Source organism: Apteryx rowi, unplaced genomic scaffold (genome assembly GCF_003343035.1).
Source record: "Apteryx rowi isolate R43461 unplaced genomic scaffold, aptRow1 scaffold_54, whole genome shotgun sequence".
NCBI lineage: Eukaryota > Metazoa > Chordata > Aves > Apterygiformes > Apterygidae > Apteryx > Apteryx rowi.
In genome coordinates this window covers 884,108-905,577 of record NW_020450805.1, presented here as the reverse complement: position 1 = coordinate 905,577, position 21,470 = coordinate 884,108, and the positions used below count along the sequence as shown (strand labels likewise).

General features: G+C 39.4%; 1 protein-coding gene across 5 annotated transcripts in view; it reads right to left on the bottom strand.

The window, feature by feature from the left end:
- Positions 1–12,498: 12,498 nt before the first annotated feature.
- FEZ2 (fasciculation and elongation protein zeta 2) overlaps positions 12,499–21,470 on the bottom strand; it is a 33,842-nt gene continuing 24,870 nt past the window's right edge. For 4 of the 5 annotated variants that reach the window (XM_026081206.1, XM_026081209.1, XM_026081208.1 and 1 more), the window contains one exon: positions 12,499–16,789. In XM_026081206.1, the coding sequence (XP_025936991.1) occupies positions 16,773–16,789 (17 nt within the window). In that variant the 3' untranslated portion in view covers positions 12,499–16,772. Of the gene's footprint in view, positions 16,790–17,402; positions 17,516–21,470 lie in introns of those variants that run through there. The other variant, XM_026081207.1, reaches the window with a different exon arrangement.

Below are 21,470 nucleotides of genomic sequence, written 5' to 3'. Positions count from 1 at the left end.
TGCTGTACTCCTACTGGCTTGATAATAAAGCTATCTGTGATGATGGTATGAGGCATCTTGATGTGTAGCTGTTAATTTCTCTCAACACTGCATGGAGAACCAAATGATCATCCATCACCTCAAAGTTTATATTAATCAGCTTGAACTTTCTGAACTTTCCTGTTACATTATAATTTCTGTTGTCAAGCCCCCCYCCAACCACACTTTCCATTCAAATCTTTGATCCACCCCACCTCAAAAATCCCAGCTATTCTCCCTGCCTGAGAAGAGAGATATGTTTATGTAACTCATATTTTGCAAGCTGAATACAGAAGGGGACAGGGGCACAGATGCTAGATGCTACAGAGAAAAAATACAGGCCAACTCAAAATAGATTACTTCCCTTTGTCAGTATACATCACCGAGCTGGATATTGCTGCAGTGAGCTGAGCTCCTTCTGAGGTCAGAGAGAAAGGAAAAATCAGTCACCACTTTATGAGATATCTACAAAGGAAAGAGAAAAACACCAACAGTTATGTTTCTGTAATGTCTGAGTGTAAAACAGTAGTAGTGTTACTACCCATCTTCCTCCTGATGTATCAAAAAGATCATAAGAAAAGTTTCTAGGATATAAAATGCAGGTCTGTGACTGCAGCCACTAAATACAAAATGGTACAAATTCTCACCACCACAGAGCACTAGTAAATATTCCTCTGTCTCAGCCAGTGGTACAACTGCTAAGATAAGGTCCCACATTTCAGCTACATAACCAGATATGACTGGGAGGGAAAAGATGAGAAAGAGTCCATTAGTCTGGATTTCAACTGGGAATTTGCTTTCTATCCTCTCTATAAAAACTGTAGAGAAACCATACTTTAGATGGAAGATGCTAAATCTTGATTGGATGTTTCTGTTTTGTTTTTCTGCAATTTGCTAAAAGTGAATATATGAACATGATTTTACTAGGAAATGCATGTTTGTTGTGGAAAAAGGCCAAGATCCAGAAGATGTCATGAACCTTTATTTACCAAGGGCATTTTATGATGCATTTTTTTACCAAGGTTTCCTTTCATCTTCTTGTGTTTCCCACCAACAGCCCTACAGTCCTGCTTCATTCAGAAATGCCCCCTCCCAACTGAAAACCTGCTCTCAATACCTCCTGTGTCCCTAGCCATTTCCAGGAGTCAGGATTAGCCACTGAAAGGGAAGGCAGAAGCATTAGCACCGCAGAGACCAAAAGCTTAAGTTTTAGGGCCGTACAAAGAATTCAGAGCTTAAAACAACATGCTGTGGAAGAGCCAGACTGTGCTGTACAGGTGCTGACTGGTGCTAGCAGCACTGGGGATCTGTATTGCTGTGTGAGTGTTTGAGAAGAAAGTCAACAAGTTGCACAGTCCTGTTGGATGGTACAACTGGGGGGAGGGGGTGGGTGAGAGGGACACAGTCAGTCACCAGGTAAACAGCTTGGAGGGATGCAACATCTGACACTTTCCAGTCTAACAGGAAGCTCAGTTAAGAGAAAACGCTGTCTCTTTAATAAAAAAATGTCAGACAAAACCATCGTTTCGGCAGAGCTTCTCTATTATCCTGAAAATGCCRAACTTAGAATCTGTAGCTTGAACTTGTCCTTTAGCACTTCTGTGACATCTTCTGGGAAGCCTCTTGCAACAGTCACTAGGACAGAAAGAATGACATCTGCAAGTTCCTTGTTCTGCTCCTTGATCAGCCCAGAAAAGTTCATGCCCCATTAGACTCATTAGATATTAAACATTACCTAAAAGCTTATTGTCTTTGGTCTGATTATTAGGGAAGGAAAAAGGCAGCTGTAACAGTGAATTAGGAAACAGAACAATACTACACTCTTGCCTACATGATTGCACACTGACAGCCTCTGGGCTGTGCCTTTGCTTATGTTTTTGACCAGATTCAATCCTTCTACCTTGTTCATGGGGATGTAAGTAAATATCAGTGCAGGACTACTGGTAAAATTTCCTTCCCTTCAGTAAATTTACATCAAAGAAGAAGTGGAATAATTATGCTAATATGGAAGAGTATTAGCCTGAAAATTAATTTAAATGCTTGTTTATAATAATGATAACAAGAGATTTCAGTGCCAGTATTACAACTTCACAGCTAAGCACAAGGAAACTGCATTCCATTTTGCTTCCTGAAATGTCCTCACATCCTCCAGCAATTATACATTGTCCTGTATCTAGAAATTATATCAGCACCTTTAAGTCCACATATTCTAGCAAGTTTATAGTAACATTAAATGACAATTTTTACATGGTGAAGGAGAACATAATGTTTGTAATCTCAGTCTATGGGTTAGCTCTTGATGATAAACTTGCAAAAAGAGCTCTGTAGTTTTCATCATTCCCTCTAGTTGCTGAGCATATCTAAGTACATTGAACTCATGAGAATGAGCTACTAAATTATGTCCAGATTATGAAATAACATGAAGAAACACTTTTAATAGYATACCTGTAGCACAGATGTCCACTCTTTAAGCTTCTCCGTCTCTTCTTCAGGCAGAAATACCATGACAAAGAACTTTGATCTAACATGCAGAGGTCTTACATTCATAGTTCCAAGCATTTTCTCTATTAAAAAAAAATTTTTTTTTTGCCTCATCCCAAGTTAGATGGATGAAACAGTTTTTAATTATCAGCAGGGCCMGATCACAGGACAGATCAAAGAAACTATGGAGTTTTCTCTAGAGTTTTCCAGAGGTCAATCCCTCAGTCCTCAGAATGCTTGGAAGAGGACAGAAGACAGAATGGAAAGCTAGGAAACTGTCAGACCATGAGAAAGGCAGGTTTATATAGGACTTCCGTAAATTCCTATAAATTGCATGTCATGCATTATATTTTCCATATTGACAGACAGAAGAGGACAGCTGAAAAATAATCAGAGTATAAAGTAGAGCTGGGAGAGACAGATCATATGGAAAAGCAAAGGATGTGAAAGGAGAAAATTTGATTTATGGAAAAAAAAAGCAAAGCAACAGAAGTGGTCTAATTCATATTATTTTCTCACTTTATAAAAAGATTTATACTGACACTAGATCATGTAGTTACCATGTCGAGGTCCTATGCAGACAACTTTCCTCTCATCCCTTTGAAGTCATTGGAGAAAAAAAAACAGTGGTAGCTAGAGAATAAAACCATGTGCAAAAATGTTTAAGGAGACAGTTTTCAGTGTGATACTGCTGAGCGCATCCATTTATCTATAGATATGATTATTACTATTTTAAGGGTAGCAGTTATAAATCACAATTCCATCAGGCCTGGCATTTCATGCATAGAGATACTGGTCAAAAGTATTTCTTTAAGAAACAACTTGTTCATCTTTTCTAGATATGTAACTACCGAGTGCTTCCAATAAGAAGCCTTATTAGGAGGGAATGACTTGAGAGTCTTTTTGAAATGAATGCTACTGCTTTTACCAACATGGAATAAGTACCATCTTCTACTGTTAAGTTCATTTTCTTCAGTTGAATATGGTGGATGAAAAAGAACCATTTGAGTAAGGGGCTGAAGCACATGATTAAACATTAAAAAAAAAAGCAGTAAAGAAGACATAGAAAACAATTCAAATTAGGTGATCTGAATTATGACAACAAGACCATAGTACAGGTTAGGTTGGAAGGACCTTTGGAATCATCTGGTCCAAACCTCTGCTTAAAGCAAGGCCAATTTTGAAGTTAGATCAAGTTGCCCAGGACCTTGTTTCAGTTGAGTTTTGAGCATCTCCAAGGCATGGCTGGCCCAGATGCATCCCTGACAAGTTGCTCCTCCTCTTTGCCCTCCAGCTGAACATCTGCAGGTGAAGAAAGAGCCTTTTGCTGCTGGAAGTCACCAGCTTCCAGTCTCTACCATCAATGGAGCCCTGTCTTTCCCCTGCTTCTTCCTCCTGTGTAATGTGGGGCTTGGGTTCTTGCCCTTGCACCTGCAGGGTCTCTGTAATCTCCTGCTCATCCTCCCTGACCTTACACAGTCTGCTCACTTCCTCCCGCAGCTCCTTTGCCTGGCAGTTCAATGCCTGCACCAAAGCACAACTCCTGCAGGTGAGACCACTGTCACCCCTGGCCCTGACTGCAGGGAGCAGCACCCAGCACTTCCTGCAGCCACACACCTGGACAATCAGATCCCTCCATCAAGATCTCCATCTGGGTCAAGGCCACTGAGGTCCCCGAATAGTTGTTCCAGGTGGGCAGGAGACAGTGTTTTGTGGTACCTCACCACCATGTTGGCCTCAAGCAGCACCTTCATGTCCTCTGCACACTCTCTTCCACACCAGCCATCACCTTGATGGCCTCACACTCCTGTTTTCATGCCCTGTTGGAAGAGTTTCTGGTCTCTGGTGCTCCCTAGATGTCAATTAATTAGGAAGGCTCCTCCACCTTGGAGGACATCTCCCATTGTTTTGTGGTTCCCAGCTGTGGCTCACTCACCTCATGAGTGCTGAGCATGCTTCATACTCCTGCATCCTGTGCTGTGCTTCAAACAGGAAGAGCTCTGCTCCACTACAACACTTCCTACCTTTCTGACTGCACACTGAGGACTTTCATTCCTGTTGTAAAGCTTTTGTAAAAACGTTTGTAAAAACATTTGTAAAACTTATTATTCTTGGGGAGGGAGACTGGCCTTGCACTCCAGAGCTGGAGTATGTACCTACAGTGACAGAGATGGAGATGCAGATCCCTGCTTGGAGACAGCAGGAAATACTCTCTGTGCCAGGGCAGAGTGCTTTCTGGCCAGAAATTCCATTTTACCCCTGTATTTTTTATTTTTAAAAGTGCATTTTTTTAACAAAAAGGCTCAGCTTTCAGTAAGTAGCACTTTCAAAGAACAACATTAATTTCTATGTGTAATGCTATAAATCCCCTTCAGCCTTCATGTACAGTCTTAACGAACACAGTGCTTTTACCAGCCAGTGCCAAAGCCCATTTTGATCACAGCTGATTACACTGATCATAGAATCACAAAGATATCTGCTAATAAGGGACCATACTTAGAAGAACCCTGGATGTAAAAACTAATTTTAGAGTATTGTTACAAATGCTGTGAGATGAGATGATAGCAAACTAATTTTAATTAAATGTACATAAACATTAAAATACTAATGACTGGCTCCAGGCACTGAATGCCTTCAAACTGGCTCTGAACTCCAGGGAAACTGAAGGCATACCACAGCTGGGCATCACACTGAACTGACCACACCACGCTGCAACTACAGGCTCATTTAAATGACCTTAGGCACTGGAAGCCCGGGTCGAAGGTGGGATGTGTTCAGAGTTTGATCAGAATTAAGCATACAGTCACTGGAGATCCTTAAGAGGAGATCATATATCTCACTCTCAGTATTCAATCCCCCAAACAATGAACTCTGAACCATATAAACTGCTATATGATATGGTTCTCAGAGCTCGTATCCTGGGCAAGCTTTTGTAGCTAAGCAAATTATTATATGGTAGTGAGCTTTGTAAAACATAGTTTTCTTTAATAATGAAGAAAAATACACAAAGGCTTCCCTTTTTGTCACACCATCAACGGAGCGATTTACATAAATAGGTTCTTTATCTTTCACCTTCATCTTGAAATGTAATACTTGGAACAAAGAGAGGATGGTTCAAATGTGCCCTACTGCTGCCATCCTGTGGCAGGCACATGTATTTCAGATCGATACTTACAAACTGGAGAGTAAGAAAAAAGTCCTTTAAAGATGACATTTTACAAAAATCTGCTATTAACATATACTTAAATGTTATAGAAGGAAAGATACTCATCTGTGAACAGTAGTATTCAGATCTTAGGAAGCTATGGGCCCTTACAGTACTTAGAAGACTCCTAAGTAGAAAATAAGGATCAGATGACAGGGGGTTCATGTTCCCCTTCTAAATCTATGGGCACTGCAGTATACAGCAGTCTAATTCCAGAAAGGATGCTAACCCTCACTGAGCTCTAACCCTAAACCTATTGGTGGGGGTGACTGGTCTGATCTGAGGACCAAATCACAAGGCATTGGACCACATGAATAGTATACTTCCGTAACTCTGAGTGAACTACTTTACCCTGCCAATAACCAGGGCTGTTAAGTTTTAGATTTCCAGTCTGCAGAATTCCTACCCTTAGCYGGAATACCCATATTAGTTATAGCTGTGGTACTAATCTTGACTGGAAAGGAGAACTGATGACACAGGTTGCAGGTAACAAGAATCTTCTTCCACCCCCTACAGATGGTACAGAACACACAGCAATACAGTGGTAGCTCTGAATGATAGATTTCTACAAGACTAATCCATGCTGTAGTTTAACCCTGAATGCTATTTTGGAAAGCAAACTTTATTGAAAAGAAACAAACAAAAAAAACCACTGTATCTTTTCCCAGATGGACAGCAGAACTTTATTGGATGAAGGAATGCTACAGTCCTTGGAAATTAAATAGAGTCCTTTGTACTTTCAGGCATGATGCTATGCATAAGTGAACCCTCATAGCAACTGCAGCTGTGGTGCTGATCCAGACTGAAAATTACAAAGAACTCATACGCAGCAAGTAATATTTCCAAACTCTACTCTAATTCTACATTACTCATAAATGAAACTTCTTAAAATCTGTAACTGTGGGAGCAATTCCAAATGGGATGAAAAAAAAAAGAGAGATGCCAGGTCCAGTAACAAGAGCTGTCTCCCTAAGTTTGTAGGCAAAGCAAAAAGCTACAAGGGACCCTCAGAACTGTAGATTTTTGAATCTTAAGCCTACCTTTTCCATAGACAAATAGCATCTCTTCCTAGAAGCAATAACTCTGGTACCAGCCCCAGTTGGACAGGACAAGAGGTGATAGCATAAATTGTCTCCCTACATCCACAGGTAGAGTGGAACACTACAATGAAGGAGACGCAGAGCTCTGTGTCTAAGTTCTCATACTGACCATAAAGTGAAAGCAAAATATAAGCAGGAAAYTCGCAAGGACAAAGTACTCATGACCCCATCCCATCCCATGTGCTACGTAGCAACTCTCTTAATGAAGGGAAGCATTATGGCAAAAAGGGAGCACCACTCTTCCTAACTTGGGAAGAAGGAGGTGGAGCCTGACTCCTGGAAAATAAAAGAGCTGAGAAAGCTATACATTGCAAAATATTATCTTTTCTATAGGTGAACACTCAAATAAGCTGCAGGTGTGGTACCAAGCTCTATTGGAGATGACAACAAAAGAAACTCAAAAGTCTTCTATATACCTTTCCAGGCAAAGCAGAGGCAAAATCAGTTGGGATCTTCAGATCTGCAGATTTCCTAACCTGATTGTTAAATTAATTTATACTTGAGATAACTGTTCTCAGAAACAGTACCATGGAGACTCTTCATTCCAGATCCCATGGGAAAAAACCCTCACAGTAACAGTAGCCAGAGGTCTAGATATGTCTGGGAAACTGCTTGAGAGTCCAAGAAAAAGCAGCCATATTCTCAACTCTGCATGCAAAACATAGCATTGGCTATGTATGGAGGATGCTCCAGAACTAGATGACAGTTTTTTTCAGTTTTTTCATGCTCACTAACCGGTAGTAAACATCAGTTTATCTCTGTGACCTTGGTCAAATTAGTACCAATGACATATGAAATTTGAAACCTAACTGACAACAACAGAATAGAAATATTTCACATGACATGAACCTGCTTTGCTTGTGGGGCATGCAAAATGTGGCATGATTTGAGTTTCACTTCTTCAGGGCTTACACACCAGCCTTTGCCTATAGACACTTGGGAATGCATGCAAGAATTTACACAGACTGACAGCAGCATCCTTTCTAATTCCAGATGAGCTGGAGGCTCCAGAAACAGACAGACTTAAGGTTCAGAGATCCCAATCTGAGCAAGACTTGAACCTTCTAAATTGGCACGATGATCAGGCTATCCTGAAGAAGCTACAGTCTCCAGAAATGACCTGAACCACTGAGGTAGGGATTTTTAAATCTCACCCTTGGCCAAGACTACATATGAAGTGGATCTCAGACATGAAGCCTGACTGGAAAATAGAAAAGTAGAGTCTCTGATCTTTCCCAACAACTCTGCAAGCCCTGACAAGCACGGCTGCAACTGAGGTTGAGATTTCTAGTACACCTTAAAGTTAATCTGTATACTATTCTCCTGAAAAGAAGATTTCATAGGGATCAGTCCAGGTAAGCAGCTGCATAACTCTCAGTGAGCTACGGACTCCAGAAAGAAACAGGGATGAACGTTTTATAGTCCCAAAGCCTAACCCAGAGCAGAACAATTGTAAGGCTACAAGGGGGTACTGAGACTTACGAGAAAGAACAAGACCAGACCCAAAGGACAGGAACCCTCTTAATGGTAATCTGAGCTCCCCTATCAACATTTGAGATATTCAAACCTGAACTGTTTTATAGTAGTGGAACCAGCTCATCCTCAAGAGAGGAGACATCACAAGAAAGGGGCCATTTGGTGACACATTGATCTTAACTCTGGATAGGCTACACATTTGAGAGGAGATTTTGAGACTTAGATGCTCAGTGCCTATGCTAGTAAACCAGCCAGCATCTAACACAAGGCAGATGTATCCCATCATCAGTTGGAACAGACCCTGGGATAGAACAGACCTCAGGAGACTTCGTACCTAGTCACCCACACTTTCCACTAGGACGACACCCTCCACTGTCATGTGCCCCTCATAGGCATAACTGCATCCACTTAAGAAATGACCTCAAAATACTCCATAGGACTCTGAGAGTCACTCACAGTGCTACAATATGCGGCTCATGACTGTTGCTGGTGTGTCTTAGAGCACAGGAGCAGCAGGGTCTTAATTTGCCTGTGCTGATCCTCAGGTTCATAGCAGCCTTTCTCTAGCCAGTCTTGGGGTCACCTGCCTTGCTTGAAAAGGCATGCCCAGAACCCGCACTCACCAGGCACTGCTCTTGATACACAACTTGGGCAGCTGCTGTAGAGATGTCATGAGAAGGCAGATAACTTGCCTAAGAAGCATGCCTGCCACCACAGATAGGGAGGTTAGGTGCCCTAGGGCACAAAAGGGGGATTGCGCAGTGTCATTTCACCTGGGGCAATCAGGGTGGGCACAGAACTTTCCTAAATGGAGTGATGCTCCCTTCCAGGAGTGGGCATCCCTTATTGACCATCAGAGCACCACCTTCGGCTGCTCCAACACAGTACGTATGAGCATGGCCAGTGTTCCCTAGAATCTTGCTGCCAGGCTCTTACTGCGAACTGAGCAAACAGTTTCAAGCCAAAAGGAAAGATGCAATTAGCCAGGATTCTGGTGGAGGTTGCAAAACCACTGCCTGGTTCATCTCCTCACAAGCAGTTCACATCTGCAGTGTCAAAAAAGCCATGAAGAAACACTCTGAAGGATTCACAACCCTATTTGGCATCCTTTGCAGGACTCTCATACATCCTGCAATTAGGAGGGCTCCCATTCTTTCATAATGGAAGTCCTTGGATGCATCAGGAACAGTTCACAAGAACCAGTATTACCTGTACCTGGCCTACCCTTGATGCTAGAGTCTGAATGCTCTGATTTCCAAGAGCAAGGCCAGTTGTCTCTCCCCTGGAACCCCACAGATATCAACCTTGCAGGGGAAGAGGTCAAAGCACCAGTCTGCAGCACAGTAAATATCACTTACCTGCTGCTAACTTTAGCTGTGCTGTCCAAGACCTCAGTAGAGCATTTGGCCAGATGCTTAAACCTGAAGGACAAGAAGGTACTAGGAAGGTTGATAGGATATGCATCATCTCTGTCCTGCAAAGTCTGTACAATGAGGACGACAAGCCATTCCAGATCACAGCAGGACTGGGCCACCCAGAAGAACATGTGGCCCAGTCTTTTCTTCCTCCTAGGATATGATGACAGAGAAAAAACGCAGGAGTCCCTCTGTGCCCATCTGAGAACTGGACACTAACAGCCCCCACAAACAAATCAACTTACACCAATAAAGACAAAATGTGAACTTGAGTCCCCTTGCACCCTCTGTTCTGCTCTCTGTCCCACACACAGATAAGTCCCTCCCTTTCAAGCAGAGTTGATGCTTCTCAACAGCCCCTTCCCATCTGCACTCAGGACTCAATAGCTTGCAGCAGCCAGGCAGATGGATTGCATTTCTTTGTGTCAGTCTCACACCCACTGCATCAGCAGCTCCCCTAGCTCTGACATTGCTTCTCTGTGCTAGCAGCCCAACTCAGTCAGCCAGCCAGCCAGCCTCTCCTCTTCCTCGGTGTTGCTAGCACCTCCCAACACATACTTTCTGAGACACTTCCTTGTGTACCCAGACATGGCAACTTCCCCAACACCCAGCCCCCTAATGAGTTTCCCTTCTTCCAGGGCATGAGTATTAACTACTTACGTTCTACAAGGTATTTACAAGGGAGAAGAGACTTATAGCCGGTAACACAAATGAAAAGCTACCCAGGCTGGGGACAGAGGAGAAGAGGAACCATTAGTTTGGAGTAGCAGGGGGAGGCTAGTGGGCTCAGCATGTTCCTCACTCATTGAGGCATCAAGCAAGGGTCACCACAGAGGTAGTCTYGGGCATGGGGGTAGAAGTAGGTATAGGGAAGAACATGGATAAGAAAAGGGGAATGCAGGGCCACAGGAAAAGAAGCATGTACAGAAACAGGGTAAGTGGGCCACTGTGGGACTCAACCCTGACCAGGAAACACAAGGTCATGAGAGACACAGGCTAGCAGGAAGCAATGAGGACCATTTTGTTGGTCCCACTTCATCTCCTGAGTCAGTAAGCCACTGCTGTGGATAACTGAGGATCTGGTCTTACCTTGTGAGGTCCATTCATCCATAGCTGATCCCCATCTGCTCCTGACTGAGCTCCTCCAAAATGGCAAGGAACACAGCTATCTCCCAGTCTCCTATGTCACCCTGCAATGTCTGGGCTGTGCCACTACTGGCACTTGTGACAAGAGAACTGTTTCCCAGACCTGGAGAAAAGGGTTTTTACAGGAAAATGCTAAAGGTATGGCAGGAATGGTGTTAGGGTGTGTACAAAGCACAAGACCTTGTGGGGTGTTGCTGTAGGACTCAGGCCAGAGTGACACATTCTCATCTAATGTTCCTGATACCACTCTAATTACTGAAACATGCTTATAAATTGCTTAGGGAGAATGTTAATGAGAAGTCCACTTAAATCCATTCTGTATTCTAGAGCCCAACTTCATCAGACACTGGTTTCTTTAAATAGGCTTTTCAAAACTATGACCTTTTCTTTGAAAAGAATTCTGGCTAGATAGGTAGCCTTTGTTCTGAGAGCCATTTGTAAGAGAGTGCAGAATTGCCTGTAGGCAGCCAACAGAATTGTTGACTAACAGTACAAATGAAAGTGTAACTATTGATAACTATTTTGATGTTGAAGGGTACATGACAAAGAGTGATCATTAACAATTTGCAACTGAAGCACACAGAGTTAGATACAGGGCTTTTGTAACTGCACTGAAGACTATGAGGCTTTGTCCCATTTTTACCCCTAATTCCAACACGTATTGTTCTAAGCCAGTGAAGTCATATTTAATCCTAACTTCACAAATCAGTCCATGCAATGTGAATTTTTTTTAATGGGATCTGCATTGGAAAAGCAATGACTACAGAAACAGGAAAAAAAGACCTCCCTATCCTTTATGGCTGAAATGCCCTCTAGGAATCATAAGGATGGAAAGGGCCCTATCCTACTGAAGCTGTCAACACTGTGGAGTGTAGTGTTTCTACAAAAACTTCCTTCAGTACCAAGTGATTACACAGCAGAGCGCTCTCTTCTGCGCTATTCAGGGCAACAGGCAACTGGAGTGTCACACTCAGAATTTTCAGAGGAATCACTCACTACAGCCAACACAAAGTGAAGCTTCCTAAGGCTGGATCTTTTACGATCTTGGATATACTTTCTGAGGAAGCAATTGCTCAGTTCTAGGCCAAAGTTTAGTGGTTCAGGTGACAATTAGGTTTTGTCTAGATCAGGCTGATATGACTGTTTTCCCCATGCATCAATGGTAGCAATCTCAGATGCATGTAGAAGAAAGCAGCTCAAGTACTGTGTTTTCATGTTACTACTAACAGACAATATCTACTTTTTCCGGAACTGAAAGTGACAGAGCTTCTGTATTTGTCTTTTTCAGATTTAGCTCCAGGAATTTCAGGACAATTTCTATTCCTCAGGGTGTGAAGAGAAGAATGTAGTATGTAATGCTATGGAGATAGTTTTTGATGACTAAATAGCTATAAGGCCTTCTGAGRGACTTCCACACTAAGTTAGGAATCTTTCAACCCTAGATTCCAAAATATATATTTAGGTAGCATGACGTATGTCAGGCTAATTTTCCTGTGAGGCTACTACAAAGAGAAGGAGAAACATTCCTGAGAGCAATGAATCATTTGTCTGCAGATTAAGAAAAAAAAAAAAAGTGATATTTTAACAGCAACAATGCCATTCACCCAAAGCCTGTGTGAGCTGGACAACAGAATATTCCTGAAGGCCAAGAAGGCAGTCACTGGAAAATCTCGATTGTTTTATTTGACTTGGTTACAATCATCTGAGTATTATCAAGCCAGACTTGTGTAGGACTGTTTATCAACATAAACTGATATGCAATCAGAATTTCTTTCTAAGAGGTAAAAAAAAAAAAAAAGAAAAAAGAAAACACACACACACACTCATAACAGGCATTTTCCAAACATCTTCCTGAATAAGAAAAACCCAAACACTTTGAGTTTTTCATCCTGTTGTATTGAATTACTAAATTATGCCATGCTGCTTTCAAGAAACATGCACTTGAATTTAGAAATCTGCATACAGCACTAGAAAAAAAATTAATGCTTTATTCCATGAAGTTAACGAAAAGCCTGAACACAAAAATTGTTTTGAAAATGAAAAACAAAACAACTATGAGCTCTGTTGGAATTAGCATTCAGCGCAGAGAGGATTCTGTTCAACACTTGCAGAATATAAGACAGACAAAAACAAAATGTAGCTACAAAAAAAAAAAAAGCAACTAATTCTCCTGGTTCATAAAGTTTCTTCATTAGTTATTGTTAGGACTTGACACTGATCAGCTAATGAGAGCCATCACTGATCAATACATGAAAACAAAAGGAAAAATGTCCTGAGTTAGGCCAAGGTTAAAAAGAACATGAGCAAAGGAAAAAGATACTACATTTCACCAGCAAAGATAAAGCATTTAAAAGCCCAAAGCATTCCTTTTAGCTATTCAGTCTTAAGTGATAAGAAAACCTCTGCAAGGAAGATTCTAACACCCCTCCATCATTGGATGTGCTTTATATAACCCTCTTATAGCTCACTACTATCTGTCAGACACCTCAAAAATAAACTGCATTATCTTAAAATTAGAACAGGTAGATGTACCTTTCTGACAATCACAGTTTCTCTTTAGGCTTAAAATAACCTCCCCAATGGCCCCAAGAGAAACAGAACAAGATTCACCTGATGTAAGACTCATAATTCGCGTTGCTTTGAGATTTCATTTTCTACCTGATGATAGAGTTTTTAAGGTTTCTGGAAAGATTTTATATCCAGGGATAGCTTGGAGTCACACATGGAAGATTAAAAATTAGGATGGATATCCAGATCAGAAAATACTTCCAAATCTACCCAAACTCGGTTACTATTTCATTCCAGCCCCATCGCCCAGAAGACACATATTTCAGAATGATCAGATGGTCAATAAATTTGGGCTTGGGTGGAAGGTGAGAATACCTCACTAAAAAGCTTTGCTTCTAGGCCCTTCCTGACTGAATTGGGTAAATGCTGTTTTAAATAAAGGTGCTGTTCACCACTGCACATTAATGCCATAGCTAGATAAGCAGGCTTTGGGCTACCCAGGCTCTGCACTATTTAGAACTTCATGAATTAAAACCAGTATCTTAAATTACCCTCTTGGAAATGAGTAGGCAGCCACTCTGAGTGATGCAGTGCACAGGTATGAGCTTGCTTATCAACACTATTTTCAAGCACACAGGATGCCATTTGCTGGACTAGCTGCAGTTTCCAAGTGACATGTATGCAGAAAGGATACCAAGCTAATCCAGTCTGGAAGCAAAAAAGACATGAACTCCTGCAGTAAAATCTGCGTTCCAAAATAAAGGCTGCAATCAGCTGGCATAGTTTACAGCAGACACTATCACTGATTATCTACATCAGCTGAGAGTCCCATTAGATCAATATCTCTCATCTGAAGAGAACTGGTATCAGTATCATTTTCCCTGAACAGGAAAGTATACTTTTAGGATTCTTGACTATCTGGGACACACTGCCCTCACTCAAAATGTAATTCTAGCTAGCAAATGAATAAGCTTATCAAATGAAATATCTGAATCTCATAAAATGGGTTGGATAAAAACAGCTGTTAAAGAAAGCGATCTATACATACAAATACAAAATTTTAAGTAATTTAAGATCTACTGATTTTAAGGACACTTCTCTTCCATGGCTTATTTTCAGCAAGGAATAATCCTTGCATTTTTACCAAATCTCTTCTAGTATACTTGTTAGCAACTCTTCTTGGGTGGCCATTTGCAGCTATCATACACTGAAAATACAGAATAATGATGAAATACAGCTCCTTGGAAGAATACAAGATTCAATAATGGATCTGGAAAAAGGATGCATAATGGAGAATCTTAAGTACATAAACTCAGAAAAGCAGACTTATATGGTTCTTTTTATTTATGTGTTTTGAGATATACTTTTATATAGGGGTGTGTGTGTATATATATATATATATATATATATATATATAATATTTGCCACCGTTGGCAACTGTTGTTTAATGTCAGGGTTCTACATACAAGGTAAACAGGTACTTTCCAAAATATTGTTTAGTCTGGTGAGGGACATAATACACTCAAACAGATGCTTAGCTAGCTAAAGCTTCATTCAATTTTTTTGTGTTTGGTTTTCTTTCAAGTTTTATTACTTTTAGTATTTTGTGACTTTAAGTCATCCAATTTGCTACAAGACCACAATTTTTTTGTAAGTGCTTCTGCAATTCTCCCCTTAATTTGCTTCTTTCCTGTTCCATTCTAAGTCACCTCAGGCCTCAACAGTAGGACTAGCCATCTCTGAATACATCTGATTTGGAGACTAAATGTTTCACAACATGCACTCCTTTTCTAAAAAGGAAGCAAAATGGGGTTATCTCCTTCAGTCAATTTCCAGGTGTCAATAGTCAAAAGAAAGCATTTCTACACAAAAAGCATGCCATAATGAGTTTATAACACCTCAGCTGAAAAAATAAATGGCATTTTTCTTTTTACATAAACCACTAGCAAAGTAGAATACAGCAAACAAACTTCCTCAGATATGGCACACTTACTCAAAAAATCTATTATTCCTGGTCAGGCTGGCAAGCATCTGTTGGTGGTGAGGTGGTGTAAGGGGAGAAGAATTTTAAATTCTAGAAGTTTTACCAATCAAAATGAATACTTGCTATAATAGACAGATTTAAAAAAATGATACTGTGAAAGTATTCAGGAACAAATTCCTCCTCAATTAAAAAAACCCAAAACACTAAAGATTTTAAACAGAAACAAATGCTTGAAGACAAGACATATGTTTATCTCTTTAGAAACTTATCTTCCRGTGTTTTTACATATACAGTACGTAGAGCTGGATGTAGAATACATAGGAATTCGACCTAGAAGATAGCTCCTTTATTTTTATTAGTATTCCTTACATGTCAATCTAATCTTTAAGACCGGCAAAGTGGCTTGTGACAAGTATTTAATGTTGAGGTTATGGGGTAGGTTTGTTCAACAGGATTTGTAAAAAAACATTCTCATCTGTTTGAATGCAGATACATCATCACAGAGGAGACAGTGCATACAATTTACAAGAGAGATTTGTAGTAAAACTTAGAGATACACAATGACCAAAGTCTCTATATAATACTCACTTGGAACCTTGGTGCATGTCTTTTAAACTGTACATACAACTTTAAAAAGATATAGCCTTTTAAAATGTTTATACATTGAAGCATCTTCATTAAGATCAAACACTTAAGAACAGTAAAAGTATAGCAGCAATATGGGAGAATGTCATCCACATGAACATTAATAATTAAAACAAAACCAATAAATACAGAAATATTACATTAGTCTGATGTTTGTGTTAAGCAACAAGGATAGGTAACACACCAATTACTTAAGAGAAATTGTGAAAGAATCTGGATTTGTTCACTTAATGAACAATACTGTTGAATAGTTCAACCTAAGTTATTATTTTAAATGAAGTGTTGAATATTGATTTCCACCAACACTGTCCTGAGGTGCTTCCTGAAGAACTCATCTGAATCTTTAAGTGCAAGCCTGACTATGATCCTTTTTGCATTTTTGCTATAGGAACTAAGGATGGTTTTAAATATACATTCCTTAAAACTAGGCTTATTTTATTTACACTATTCAAAGTTTACTTTCCTTCCAACAACAAATTGTGCAGGAGGATTTAGTACATGCTATACAATGTAAAAATAGACTTTAAAAAGCCAGAACAATGTGAGTAAAACTGTACAGTGTTTGTTCCCTGCTCCAGTTCATTGCACTGTCTAGTTTAAGTGGATGAGTTGTCATGCCCAGAAGACTTACTGTAGGATCAGAATATCCACACACACACATACACACAGAGGAGGTAAACGCATACTGGCTTAGGCATAGCGTCAAATGAAAAAAGATACTATGAGTTATCTCCACAGAAAAGCTTCTCATGGAAGGAAGGAGCATGGCTAATTCTGAAGAAAGGCAGCCCTTTTCATGTAGGACACAGCACTGCAAAAGAATTATAAATACATGTGGATAAACATCTGTGAAATTAGTCTGTATAAAAATATTGTATTGTGTAAACTGAAATACTTAAACATCAAGTTCTACCCTATCAGTTACACAGTAAATCTAGACTTCAACTGAAACTGTCAGATATCATTCTCTTCTCAAAAGAGAATTAAGTGACAAAACCCACCATCTTTAACTAATATTACCCAGAAATGAGTTAACTAAAGGTCATGTCTTAAACAGTGCTTTTTGAAGTGTTCTATCAGAAAACAGAACATTCAATAAAAAGTGACCACATGCAGCTAAATTTTAAAATATGCACTCACAATTTGGGATTCTAATTCTACATTCTAAATTTGGTGTTTATTTGAATCACGCAGAGTGGTAAGACAAGACATGTCCTTCATGTGTTTCTCATTCCTTTCACATGTAAGAAACAAACCTCAGAACAATCCAGCTTTCAAAGCAATGCTAGCACAACACAAAAGCAAACAAAGAAGTCAGGTGTAACAAACAGAAAAATTTCAAAAACAGAAAAATAAATGTTCTTGTTATCTGAAATACTTGCATAATTTAAAAATAGATCACAAGGTAAATTCTTGCTTTGTTAATTTAAAACAAAAATCTGTTTTTATTTTTATTTGTTTATTTTTTAGCTTTTACTAGAAACTTGCGACTCTTCTCTCTGTCAAGTTGGGTTGAAACCGGCAAACATTTATGAGGCTGAAAAGATAGACAACATGACTGCATAGAGGCATTTTCATCAGAAAACAGCCTAGACTTGCATACTTCTAAAATCACAGAAAGGTGCCACTACTTTGTGCATTGTGATTTATTTGCTAAGTACAATAATGCATCAAGAGAAAGACAGGAAGTCTCTGTAAAAAAATTAAATGGATATAGCCAATACACACATGCTTTCATCTAAAGACCTGGTACCTGATGTTGTCTGACATCTAAAAAGAATGCAACTAGAAGAGATGACAAAAATAACTGTGCTCCCCGTTTTACAGCTTAATTCGTGCACAAGAAAGTTCACTACTTAATTGCTTGTGTAGATCTTTTAATGGAAACAATGTTTTCAAAGCACAATTATTTGTTCAGCCATCAAAAAAGATCAGTAGAAAGACAAGCATAAACAGCATTTAAATACAGGTAGCTCACTTGGCTGCCAGCTGCAATCTGATAATATGCTTTCTAAAATCAAGAATTTCATAATACTAGTTTGATATTTCTTTCCCTATCAACAAATGCATTCCCCCACCTTCTTCCAAAGCTCAGATTTTCTACTTCATGATCTCTAAGGATAAGACACAGCAAAATTATTAACACATTAAAAGAATTTTACTCAAAAAATTAAAGCACAGTTGCAAATACTTATCAATTTTCCATTAGCATATATCTCTATTCTAAACCTACAAATTATAATATGAATCATATGCTGGTGGGGGAAGAATTACAATATATTTGCAAAGCAAATCACTAAGTCCCTTTCATTATTACTAACTTCATGATGAAAACACTCACTGCAAAGTAAGAAGAAGTAAGAGATCTTCAGAAAGCAAAAATGTCCTCAGAAATAATTTAGGCTGCATCAAAAGCAACACAAACTGTACAAGGCTACCTGGAATGTGTGCCTAGTCCAGCTTTGGGATTTTACATCTGAACAGATATTCCCTATGGAAAAGATCCTGGGAAGAGCTAACTGATCACTGGAAAAAAGGGACTTAAGCATGAGGACAAAGTGAAGTAATGGTATTTTTAACATTCTGGGGGACACAAGAGGGCAGCAGAAATTGGGAAAAGAGGATGCTTAAAAAGGCAAACACCACAAACTATTTCAAAACTAGTAATCCCATTTGGAAATGAATATGGATTTTTTCCCTCCCCTAACATGAATAGTATAATGCCTCTGTGTAAACAGCGCTGAGTTGCACTGGCCTTTTTTACTTCTTTATTATGCTACATTTTTACAGGCAATTGTTCCTTGTTCTAAGGATTTTTACTTCCAGTGTTTCAGATGCTTTAGCTGACATTTTTATATACAAGAGGTTATGGAGGGGGGAAAAAAAAGCAAAAGAATAGCCAAGGTGACACGGCAGGTCAGCCGATCTCATTATAGAACTCTCCAATTCCAGGCCCATGCTGTAGCTCTTGACCAAACTGCCTTGCCTAGACAGATCTACCCAATCTTCATTAAATGAAGATATTTAATATTAGGCAATAAACACTGTGGGGTCTTCCTACATGATCCAAAGGTAGCCTCTCACAAATTTCAGAATTATTTCAGCTTTTAGATCTGTTCAAGATGGTGACATTTCTATAAAACACTTAATGAAATTCAGAAGATTTAAATTTAATAGTTTTTGTTTCTATCAAAGCAGCAGTGAATTTGGCTTCCTGAAGGTTTCTGGTTAAACAAACACTTGCTGCTCGATCTTATGGTTCCATTCACCTTTCCATGTTCACAGCACTTTATTTGTCCCATTATATTATGTGAACAATCCTATGGCAATTGTTAGAATCRCATTTTTCCTCTCATATTTTTCTTTGACACATGATTCTAATCAATTTAAATAGCTTATCAAAAGTAATGGACAATATCTGGACAAGATTACTGCTAATTCTGTGGACAGCCATAAACCAAGACTAGCTTTTTTTTAAAACAAAACAAACAAAAATAACAAAAAAAAAACCCAAACCAGCATTTAGAAAATGAATCTGCTGCTTTAAAAACATGGTTAAGAACCTTTAGAAGATTCTTTCTTTTTTGCATGTGAAACACTAGAAATGTTAAAGCTTGAAAGAAGGTTGTAACTGCTGACAAGATTCCACACAACAGGATTCCCCATAAAGCTACATCTGCTCTATTGTCACACATACTTTACTGCCTGCTCTTTTGTTTGAAGATTGGGAAGGCCTAGAAACGATTATCTTTCTGCTTCTTTTTGAAAAGAAATTCAAAACCTTAAATCCTCACAATCACCTTCACCTCACCAATACATCTTAAGTCTTCTCAGTGAAGAGAACAGATCCTTTAAAAAGCAGATCATTCATTTTACTTTGAAATTCAGGGAGTAAATTGCTTCAAGCAATTGTTTAGAATCTTCTAATCCCCCCTTAACCATCTTTAAAAACAACTCCCAGATAACAGACTGTGGCTGGGAGTATTCTATGCCATGTATGAAGCAACAATGAGACTTGAGGCCGGATGTCTTAGTGGCAGAAAGAGGAGAGAAACAGACTGCAACTTCAGAAACAACTGGAAGATTTTTGCCTCTTCCACAGGATACACGTGCRCTGCCTGCAGTGTAACACCGCCAGCTGAGCTAGCAGTATTTATGCAATCTAAACATAGCAACACGAAGCCCTGTGCTGACTAGTTTGTATGTCTCTGATGGCTGTAGTGCAGACAGACTCACAGAAGAGCAAGAAATTCTTAGTTTTCTTCAGTAATGAAATTGTGGCAGCAGAAGGGAAAAATTACCTTTTCCTGTCAGTATCAAGTGATGTTGGCAAAAAGTTACTTTTTGCACTCCAGCCATTTCTGTTTTGCAATTTAAAAGCAAAAATGCTTTCCAGAAAGTGATGAAAGAACTGTCTGATCTGACATATTTAATGAGCATTAAGTTTTGGCAATTGTCGCAACCAGCTGGTAGAACATCCCTGGTCATTTTAAGGTCATGAGCAGGCAGAGGTAGGAGGGGACCACAGTATCAAGCTTCCCTACATCATCCTGTCATGGGTTCAGCTAATCTGCTCTTACAAAGTCTTCTATGCAGAAGATTCCTCAATTTCCCTAGACAGCCAGGTTCTTACTCACTGTCTTAGTAATTTGAAAGCTTTTCTGGATAGCTATGTCTGAAAATAAAGGGCTCCATAAAAGGCAATAAGCAAATACATCTAACATAATAAAGATTTTCAGAAAGGGTAAGCAAAAACTGGAGCAATCACGGGGACCAACTGAAAGGATCTCCATGCTCTTACCCTACCACAATAATTCTGCTAAGCTATAGAAATGATCCTCTTTCAACAGGAAGTCTGTCAGAGTTTCTACAAAACTGCGTGGCCCCCCTTTGGGTATTTTTGAAGCTAACAGCACACAATTTTATCTACAACTTTAAACTTATGGTACTTTCAAATGTCTGCAAGATGAAAGTGATTAGAAATCATATGGAAGGAGTAAGTGAAATGACTATTTGAAAAAATAAAGCTTGGAAAACATGATTCCCAATTAAGAGAATGACTTTGCATCATATGAACTCGAAGCAGAACATAATGAATTTTTGGGCTGCAAATAAAAAGGCATCTATTTTCTGTACACCTGTTTGTCTAGATTTTGTGAGTTCTGATGCACATGCTAAGCCTTAAACATTAAAGAAGATGGGACCATTTCTATGCCAAGAATTAAGTGAGAACATAAGCATTAGTATAATACTGGCAAAAATGAAATCACAAGAAAAATGCTTAAAAGTAATTTAAGAATGTGCAAAACCATCTGGAACATTTCCTTAAAGCTCAAGATAGCAGTGGTTCTCATTGTTTGACATACTGCTAATATACTTGATGCATCAGAATGGAAAAAAGTAGATATATGTTTAGTAGACAAGCCTTATAAAGAAAAGATGACAGAAGGTATAACATGTGAAATAAGTATGATTTTACTGTTGACCAGAAG